This window comes from Engraulis encrasicolus, chromosome 5, assembly GCF_034702125.1.
Source record: "Engraulis encrasicolus isolate BLACKSEA-1 chromosome 5, IST_EnEncr_1.0, whole genome shotgun sequence".
In the NCBI taxonomy this organism is placed as follows: domain Eukaryota; kingdom Metazoa; phylum Chordata; class Actinopteri; order Clupeiformes; family Engraulidae; genus Engraulis; species Engraulis encrasicolus.
In genome coordinates this window covers 57,579,746-57,589,896 of record NC_085861.1, presented here as the reverse complement: position 1 = coordinate 57,589,896, position 10,151 = coordinate 57,579,746, and the positions used below count along the sequence as shown (strand labels likewise).

The 10,151-nt window shown below is 43.5% G+C and overlaps 1 protein-coding gene across 1 annotated transcript; it reads left to right on the top strand.

The window, feature by feature from the left end:
- Positions 1–4,074: 4,074 nt before the first annotated feature.
- On the top strand, positions 4,075–9,501 carry rnf183 (ring finger protein 183). Its single transcript, XM_063198369.1, has 2 exons — positions 4,075–4,321; positions 6,290–9,501. The coding sequence occupies exon 2, from the start codon at positions 6,349–6,351 to the stop codon at positions 7,405–7,407; it is 1,059 nt and encodes a 352-aa protein (XP_063054439.1). The 5' UTR covers positions 4,075–4,321; positions 6,290–6,348; the 3' UTR covers positions 7,408–9,501.
- The last annotated feature ends 650 nt before the right edge of the window (positions 9,502–10,151 follow it).

Below are 10,151 nucleotides of genomic sequence, written 5' to 3'. Positions count from 1 at the left end.
CTACATTTCTCATGCTCGGTCATTGTAATCTTTTGCAACAATGCCACCTTCAGTAAAAAGCACTACAGTGTACTTTCTTCCATTTCCATTCCATTCCATTTCTTGAAATGATAAATGAACATGCATGTAGTTGTGAAGTGTTTTATTAGTGCCGTCTTCAACTGCTGTCAGTTCTAACGTATTGACATTACACACAGATGGGCTGCAAAAACACACTAATACTAATATGAACCCTAAACAGAAACAGATTTCTTTTTACTCTCAAATTCAGTACAACATTGAAGACAGATAAACAGTAATGTTTTACTCTGGTAGCCATAGCACAAAGACAAAAACCTCTTGATGTGTCGAATACTCTGCAGAGCAAATGACAGGCCGTCATTGAGCCATTTACATCATCGAACTCTGTCTTCCCAACTGCTTTACTCAAAAACTAGTTGTGTCCTGGACAGGTACCCCAACTGGTCACGGTACAGGCAGATGAGGACCGAGGTACATCACATTTCTCAGAGTTAATTACAGGATTGGGGGAATTGTGTGTGTGTGTGTGTGTGTGTGTGTGTGTGTGTGTGTGTGTGTGTGTGTGTGTGTGTGTGTGTGTGTGTGTGTGTGTGTGTGTGTCAGTTGGCAGAGCAGCTGACGATGGTGGCAGATAGGGCTCACCAGCTGGTAGTCAAGTCCTGGGGGAACACGCACACACAAGCACGAGAAGGCAGAGGAACAACCCTGCCATGGCCAACTGGTAGGGCACTCATCTACCATGCAGCTGACCCGGGTTCGATTCCCACTCGCTTCCTGACACCAACTTCACTGTCCTATCATAAATTAAGTCAAAAGCACAAAAAAATAAATAATAATAAAAAGAGAAGGCAGAGGAACAAACAGCTTGGCAGAATCGAATTCAGGATGACGGAAGTCTGATCAGGTTACCGGGGCAGGAGGGCAGGAGAGCAGAGAGCACCAGACGGGTCCAGGTCAAGTACGAAAAGTCAGGCAGATCAGATTTGGGTTCGGATTCGGATAAGAGCTCAGAGACTGAACAGGACAGATGTTTAGATACGTAGTGTAATGATGTATTGATGACATCACTGGTATCCCCTCTCGAACCCTTGCCTTTTCTCGATGTACACCTTGCGGTATGGACGTGTCTTTGCAGGTGCTGTATTGTTAAACACAATCTTATAGGCCTATGTTCGTTTACTTACGTACAGTCAGCGTCCACTCTATGGCGCTTTATAGTATCCTGCACGCAATTAACACTGAAGATAGCACTTTTATATTGTGTTCGGCTGAGTGCCGTAATCTTTTTGGGTAGTAATGCGAGGATCCTTGGCCAGATCCTGGCACACGGGTAGCTGGGCTTGCAGACGACACAATCAAGGGGGACAGAAAGACAAGACTATGTATGCACAGAAGAGTTAACTGGAAATGCAGGGCGGCTGGCTGGTTAACTAGTGAGCAGAGTGGGGACAGGTGGAGACAAACAGGTAAAGCAGAGAGTAGAGTGGTAGAAGATTGAAAGTAGTTAACAGCTCGTTGACTGGAGCCGTGAGTGAGCAAGTATGCATGGCAGCTGGGTTAGTGAGTGGAGAGGACAGTTACCTGATGAGAGAGTAGAGTAGAGTAACTTTATTTATTGCCAAGGGAAAATTACAGATGCAGGAGCAAAGACAAGTGGGGCCAATCTCTTGCGGCGACTGCACCCTGTGTGGTGAGAGCGAATTTCCCCTTGGGGACAATAAAGGCCAACTAACAATCAGATGGAACAGAGACAGACAGACTGAGTTCTGAATTAAATGTCTCGTGTAAACGTAGCCAGTGACAATGCTGTTCATTATGAGGGGGTGCATGTCCACCACTGTACTTCAGGCCCCCCTGCAAACTACCAAGAATGGGCCCCCGAACGAAAAAAGAGGGCCTAATATCATGGAGGGGGCCCGTTTCTTCAAGTCAAGGGCCCATGTGGGCCCCCTGCCTCGTATGGGCCCCCTTGCCTCGCGGGGGCTGCGAGGGTATACTTAACGCCCCTGATGTCCACGTTCTATAAAACCCATTAAATCATACATGGGTTTTCTTTTTTTTGTTTTCCCCTGGCCGCGCACAGCTCCACCTCTGATTGTTGGAAACCGCTGTTGGTTAAAAAATTAGCTCACATGGTTGGCTACCAGTATCTTGCCCCTCCTCACAACACCATGTTTATAAACGACAACAAAAAAACATGTAAGCTAAGGTGCTGGTTGCACATAATATTATGTGAATATTTTACAATACGGATATTTTGTATCTGTTTTATGTGTAACACGATATGTGGATATTTTTAAAATATATATTATTGTTACGTTTTGACATGTTTTTTTAATGCGTTTTGACATTAAGACCAAAACCAATGAATTTTCAAAAATATCCATATTGTTGTGCTGCAGGAGTTCCCCTGTGCTTAGTTTTACCGTACGCACACTTTGTTTTAAATGGCATCTTGCACACCTCCTGTGGCTAGGTGTCTCAATAATTTGGAATTAAATAGTTCCGTCAAGTTTACATTACATTGCACTATTTATTTCCGAATTGTGCCGTGTTTACATTATGTTTTCAATGCAGAATTAAGTTTTATTCTGATTTTAATTGAGTAATGTCTCATGTAATCAAGGCCACTGTCCCACTCTCCATTTGCAGTTGACTTGCATCTTTTCAGTCAATTGACTGTCATCAGACAACTTTTTCTAACCGTACGCTCTGAAATGAAACCGTGTAGCCTAAATATCTCATCGTAATCAACATTAGGTTGGATGAGAGAGGTGCAGACATGCTGTAAACAGTACACCTTTCACTTCTCCATCGCTGGTTCTGTGTTACGTTTTTCACATTTCACCATTGTATTTCACAATTTTTTGAATTAATTGTTTGGTCTTTGAGACTTTATTTGTGACAGGACAGTTTGAGAGAGAGACGGGAAATGTTTGGGAGAGAGAGATGGGGAAGGGTCGGCAAAGGACCCAAGCCGGAATCGACCCTGCCGCGTAGTAGACGTGTGCCCTACCATCAAGGCCTGTGTTTCACTATTTAAAAACCATACAAAAAACAAAGTTTTTATGCCTTAATGAGGATAGAGATAAAGACAGATTCAAGATTTTATTTTCCACATGCTCTTGTGCTGGCACAATCGGCAGTGAAATGAATGTTGCTACTGCTCCCTTTCTTTGTAAAGAAAGGGCTAATAGTAAAACAGGGGGAAAAGATACCCTAAGTTATTAAAAAGTGCATGGCTTGAGGGAAAAAAACCTCTTGCGTAGGCAGGAAATAGGTTGGGAAATGACCAAGGCCGGACTTGAACCTGCGGCCCCAGCATGCCTGTATACTGCGCCCCTGTCTGACTTTTTGTTGAAGTGTTTGTCACATGTATGCAAATGGTTTTGTAAACCAGTTTTAATCTTTTAAGCTATATGTTGATAAACTGCAGTGGGTTACATTTGGTCCTCTGTAAGTTTGTTGAAGATTAAGTTAATGTTTACTTGGATTAATGCTTGACCACTGTCCTGATACAGACACGCCCTTTCAAGAAGTCCAGTGTGACGTCAAATACCATGTTGTACAATACAGAATCTCCTCCGGCATTGTAAATGGCTTCGTTCACACACTTTCTGGCTCTCTCTCACTTACTCTCTTGCAAACACTTGTTGACTACAACATGATGCAGCATAATCCATGTGGCCTTGTCTTTCCATCCTCTTACGGTTTTAGACAGAGGTGATGGCAATCTAAAGAAACTGGTATGTCAGGTATGCATCTTGACAAACCAGAAACATTGTTCTTCACTTGTGGGTATTTTTCCACCTTCACCAACTTTCTTCTCCCTTTGCAAAATGTATTTCGTGAGTTTATAGTTTATCATTATCAAAAAACTATGTTCACTTTCTTGATCATTCAGTAACATGTAAATTGTACTGATACTTAGCCATTTGCAGTGGAATGTTACCACATGCAGGTGGTATTGTTTTGAATAGAATCAGTGAGGCCTTTCTTCTCTCATGGCAATGTTTGGAAAATGCTACCCAGACAAGTCAGACAGGTTTGAGGAGTAGATAGGAGAAGAAGAGGGCGGAATTATGTGAGTTGAGGAAATGCACTTGGTACAAAACACACAGGGAGAGGAAACAGACAAGCGGGTAATGTGCTACGTGAAGAAACATGGACCTGTGCTGACATTAGTTTTACACATTGGGACTTGTATAACAGACATTCCTACATGGACTGTACCAAATATATTGAAGGCTTTTCAGACATTTGCTGTGTACACCTCCTCTTCAACTGGACACAAATGACTGTAAGTTGCTTTTATTAGGAGTATCCACTATCCAGACACATCCATGTGTATGCCAACACGGTGTAGAATTCCCCCTGGGAATAATTCAGGCTCATGTGGTACTAAGAAATACAATAGGCCTACTACAATGGATTTCGCCAATCTTATTTTTCATAGATGAAATTTTGTACTTTTGTACTTTGACTGTTTACATTAATTCAGGTTCAACTTAAACTCATGTGGTACTATGAAATAGTATGATGCTAAGAAATACATTACTACAGTTGATTCAGCCTGTCCTTTTTTTCAAAAAATAAAATTTTGTACTGTAACTGTTAACATTTAGGCAAGTAAGCAGTCTTTGTATGGATTACTTGTCATATAGAGGGTGTCCCAAAAATGTGTAGCCTACACACTTAACTGACACACACTGGCCTCGTTTGCATGAGACATTTCCTTTAGAATTAACTCAGTTTAATTCTGAATAAAACTTATTTCCGCTTTGAAAACATCATGTAAATACTTGACAATTCTAAATGAAATGAAAGTGCTATGTAAACTCGAAAGAAACTGAATTATTCATTCAGAATTAAAACCATCATGTAACGTAGCCACTGTCATTTTGAAAGCGTAACAGAATTTACAAATATCACTTTCTTGTCTTGCCACCACCTTCTCATATTGAAGTCTACTACACTATAGGCACCTGCAATAGTCACTGCAGGGATTCAAATTGAATGCTCTAAAACACCAAGAGAATTGTGATTTGCGTTGTCAGCAGTGACGGGACCAGAATGGATGTCAGTTTGACTAGGTAGTGACAGTGACAGCACAATATCTGCATGGTTGATTACACTTTGAAAATGACACCCACTTTACAATGACTTAGGGTGTGTTTATGTTTTTGTGTCACTGTAGGCCTACATTCTCTACTGAATGTAATGCGACTTGATTATTTCACTACGTACAGTACAGTGATGAGGAAATGTTGCGTGTGCAGTAAACATGATAAACAGGATGGGAGATCATCCCCACAAATTTGACTAAAGGAAGATGAAGATAGTTTTACTGGCTCAACTGAATGCTTCTTTGTAAGCACGTTCCTACGTCACATCAGGGTTATCTGTATCTCACTGAAAATCAGCAGAGGGTTGTGTTTTTCCCCAGAAAGCATAGGCTTATGCCTTAGACATTTCAGTTGGTCAACGCAATCTAGGGTCTCCTGATCTCCCTAACTATAGAATAAAAAAGCTTAAAATATCAACTATCAATATTGACTGATGACATTAATATGTATTTACTGATGACAACAAATGGTATGTCTTTGAACTACACACCAATGCAAGCTTACATAGGCAGTGTAATTATAGGTTTTTACAGAGAGAGACAGGAAAATACCTGTCACACAAGGTAAATTCCAAAGGGTCAAATGGATGAATTCCGAGGCTCAAGCAGACCCAGTTTAAGGTCAATGGAAGTTAAGGGCAATTCTAGACCAAAATCTCAAGTTGGAGTTCAGTTTGGGGAAAATACCTGCCACAAGTTCCAAAAGGTCAGATTGATGGATTCCCAGGTTAAGGGTTTTAAACACAGAGTCCATGTAGTGTAGGCAGTTGTGCATGTGGTATGGCACATCATTTACAGATGTTGCATTGTCCTATGAACAGAAAACACACCCCACAATTGTCACTATCCGAAGTTATAATAATCATATTCAACTTTTCATTTATTTATTTTCTTCCATTTATTACGCTTTTTATAATTTGGGAGAGGCCAGGAGTAATACCACAGTAGCCAGGCCGTGCCCTCCTGACGCAACAGCTCGAAGAGATTTGAAAGTCGATGACAATCAGGCTAATATCCCTGGGCCCCTAGCCCATTTCGCTGCGCCCACCCTCTAACCCCTCATGCCATCTATCAAAGTTTTCTCCTCTGCTATGTAATGTCACCCAGTTTTGTCAATATATAATAAACTGCATTCTTCTACAGGAGACGTTCCAGACAGGACATTAGGCAGCTGCCTTCAACCAGCTTGTCAAGACTTCAAAATGAGCGAAGGTGCCGATTACCGCAGAAAAGATGGCGGCGGCAGAGGAACTAAACCAAGTCCACCAAAGTACCACCACAAAGGAGGAGGGAAAAGCACCAGCAACCCGCAGCACAACAGCAAGCCACAAAGAAAACCGCACAAAGACAGAGTACCTCCACCACCGCCGGCACCACGGAGCAGAAGCAGCGACTCTGAACGCAGGGGCAGGAGCAGGGGCAGGCCAGCAGAGAGCGGGCACGACAGGAGACAGAGGGGGACAAGTGCAGATCCGTATCGAGGTAGTGGGCAAGACAGGGGAAGGAGCCGCCACCACCATAATCCACACGGCAACGGCAACGCACAAGTGTCCCCCACAGACGACCTCTTGGGCGAGACGGAGTGTCCCGTGTGCTTCTGCGCGTACAACAATGTGTTTAAAATGCCCAAGCTGCTGTCCTGTGGCCACACGTTCTGCCTGGAGTGCCTCGCTCGCATCAACGTCACGTCCCCCGAGCTGAAGCAGCTTTCGTGCCCCGTGTGTCGCGAAGTCACCCAGCTCCCGCACGGCCGCGACCTGCCGCAGCTCGGCAACAACCAGGCCGTGTTCCAGCAGCTCCCGCCGGAGATGCAGCGGGCCATGTCTGTGCGCTTCAAACGCAGCAAGGGCAAGCTGGAGCTGAAAAGCAAGTCGACCCATCAGCAGCCACAGAGCCCGACTAGTAAACAACACGGTCTGACATTGTCTCCGTCGAAGAAGAAGCAGGAGCAGGTAGTCGGCGGCAGTCACTCTCTGGGAACGGTGGAGGCCGGAGGAGGAGGAACGGAGGACGCCGCCGTTACTAGTGTGGACGTGGGTCGCCCCCCTAACCGGATGCACAGCCAGGTGCGGCGGGCCTTCCGCTCCAACCAGTGCTACTACGTGGCGGTGGGGGTGGTCGTCGCCGTCACCGTGGCTCTCATGTTGGTGGGCATACTGGTGTTTGTGGTCATCCCTCGAGTCACCTACCCATATCCACCACCTGGGAACCACACTCGGCCCCCTGGCCAGCCGGGGCCTGGTGGAGGAGGACCACCCTGAGGGGCTCACGACAATGTTCCTTCAACCATCTTAACCTTTTGGTCTTTTTTATCTTTTTGGACCTTTAATGGAGAGGACAGTATCAGAGAGAGAGAGTAGGGTTGGGAAATAACTCAGGCCAGATTAGAACTTGGATCCTCATGGACAAACTATATGGATGGCTATGGCCAGATGCCTTGGTGCAGTACGCCACAGACACCGTCCCTTATCTTGTCTTTGAAAAACTTACACAGCTGTGACCAAACACTGCCAAAGCACTTTTCAATCACTCCATGGCGATTATGATGAACTGTTGATGCGGGACAAAAAAAAAGACAGTGGCAGTTTTATGCGTGTGAGATTTTACTGGCATCAATAGAACTCTACATTGTTACTGTATAAATCAGATGTGCAGCACGCATAATTTGGCCAAGACAATTGTGTAGACTGGAGTATAATGACATATCTTTCATCTTCAGCTACCTTACAGGTTGGAAGTCAAATGGTCCCTCATAACGAACACTAGAGACATGTGCTTCGTCTGATTTCAGGCTTTATACACTGTGTGGTGCTGGTTCATTAGCTGAGTGCTGGACATGGACAAAAATAGGCATTTTGTACACCCCCTTTACATTGTTCTGTTGGCCAATTTCTCAGAATATATACACACAAAAGCAAACAGTATCGGCCCAGTACATTGCATTTTTACACAGAGATGGCGTCTCAAGGAGCCTACGTATGGGTGGATCCCAATATGCAGACTCCCGACGTCCTCCCTTGTTCGCTTGCCTGCTTGTGACCTCATGATGACGTCACTGGCGACAGAAAATGAATTCAATATCTTGCAAAAGCACAATTGTAATGTAATTTTCTCATTTTCAATCGGGATGGTGAATGAAGAACAGTCCCCCAAAAATTGTTGAGGCTTGGCTGACAGCGGGGAATCTTAATTGTTTTCTCCACGGAGGTGAGGCGTCAGCAAACCGCTAGGCACAAGCACAAGTGCAGGACGGGAGTCCACCACCCTTTGACACACAGACTGCCATTGGCATAGTTCCAAAGTAGTTCCAGGAAGTGAGCGTAGAACACAGAAAGTCTAGTAAAGGTTTTGTAATTCATTTAGTCATCATTGCTCTTTTTATAGTGGTTTTTATAGTCTCTGGCAAAAAGAAATCCGCTACCTTACATTTTTTGAATATATGTGACTTATGTCACTAACAACCGACTTCCTGTACCCCAGTTGTCATATAAGTCTGAATTCCATGGCTCTGTGTAGGGCCTGAAATAGAACATAGCTCGGGGACACGCCTCCAAAGCTGCTTAGTGCGTTATAACCTGTGGCAAGTGCCTTTCACCCTCATAACAACTTTAGTTGATGAATCGCTGAAATTACAGGACACATTAACACTAAACTAAGTAGTTTTCTCAAGCAAATGCAAGCAAAAAACAACCATTCATAACATAGGAGTATGCTTTTTTTCATATAGGGCAGTGGAAGAGAGACAGGAAGTGAGGGGGGAGAGAGTGTCAGGAAAGTACCTCCAAGTGACCCAGGCCCGAATCGAACCCGAGTCGCCAGTGCTGCAGCCCAGTGCCCAGCCGTTTGAGCCACGGCTGGGCCTACCAGTCTACTTCTAAGGTGGCAAAAAAGAGACAGCCAAATCGTACACAGAGCAACCAGAGCCTATCCCAGAACATCAGAGGAGATTTGCTAGAGTTAATGAAAAACATGAACATGAACAACATGAATGAAGTTTTGCCTAATCGAATCCATCTGAGTGAATCCACAGTTATCTTCTATATATTTTGCTCAACAGGTTTGTTCGGTGTTTCTGTTTTACCTATGGCCAGAATCCTCCAGAGCACTTACATTGAGTCAAAAAAACACTGTAGAACGTCTTCCCAGCCAAACAGAGCATGGTAGAATATATACGCTACTTTTCAGCCTGTTGTTCTCCTGTGATCTGTGAGAACTAAAAACGGGTATGCATGTGGAATGACCTTACACCTAATCTGTATATTGCAATCTCAGCATTATCTTAATATTGAAATAAACATTGTCTGTTCATGAATTTGCATCTACACATCCAGATACTGTGAATAAAAATGGCTGATGAAAACACCATTGTGCACTGAGTATCAAATTACTTTTTATTAAAAAAAATAATTGTTGGCATTTATTTATTTATTTTGAAAAAGCTTAATTTTCAGGCCATGTTCTGATTTGTTTTGTTCACACGAAAGTACTAGGCACATTTATGCCTAATAGGCCTAATGGAAACACGATGGAATGTGCAACACATTGACAAAGGATATACATGACATCTTAAAGTTGAAAAATGTGAAAAATGCCTGTAGCATGTCAACATTTGCAGCTACAAAAGGAAAAATGTAGGGCTCTCCGAGATTTCTTACATTTCTGTCTAAATTGGTCATAAATCATGGTTTGAGCTTCTGGATAATCACATGAACTCTGCTCTGCGGGCAATTCAAATTAATAGGCAGCGGAAGCGTTGCCCAACCTCGAAAAACGGGCAATAACGTGAATGCACCTCGAAGTTTAAAGTTAATTTCCCCATTTTTTTCGTGGAAACTTCACGAAATGACCGAGATACGGTTGCCTATTACCATTAACATTAAGGTAATTTCTGCTAAAGCAACCACGTATTGAATTCAATGTAGGCTATTTACTTAGGCCTACAGTGGGCTATTCCTCGCTGTTCTGATTACATCTTATGCCCAACAAAAATATGATGGCATGTACA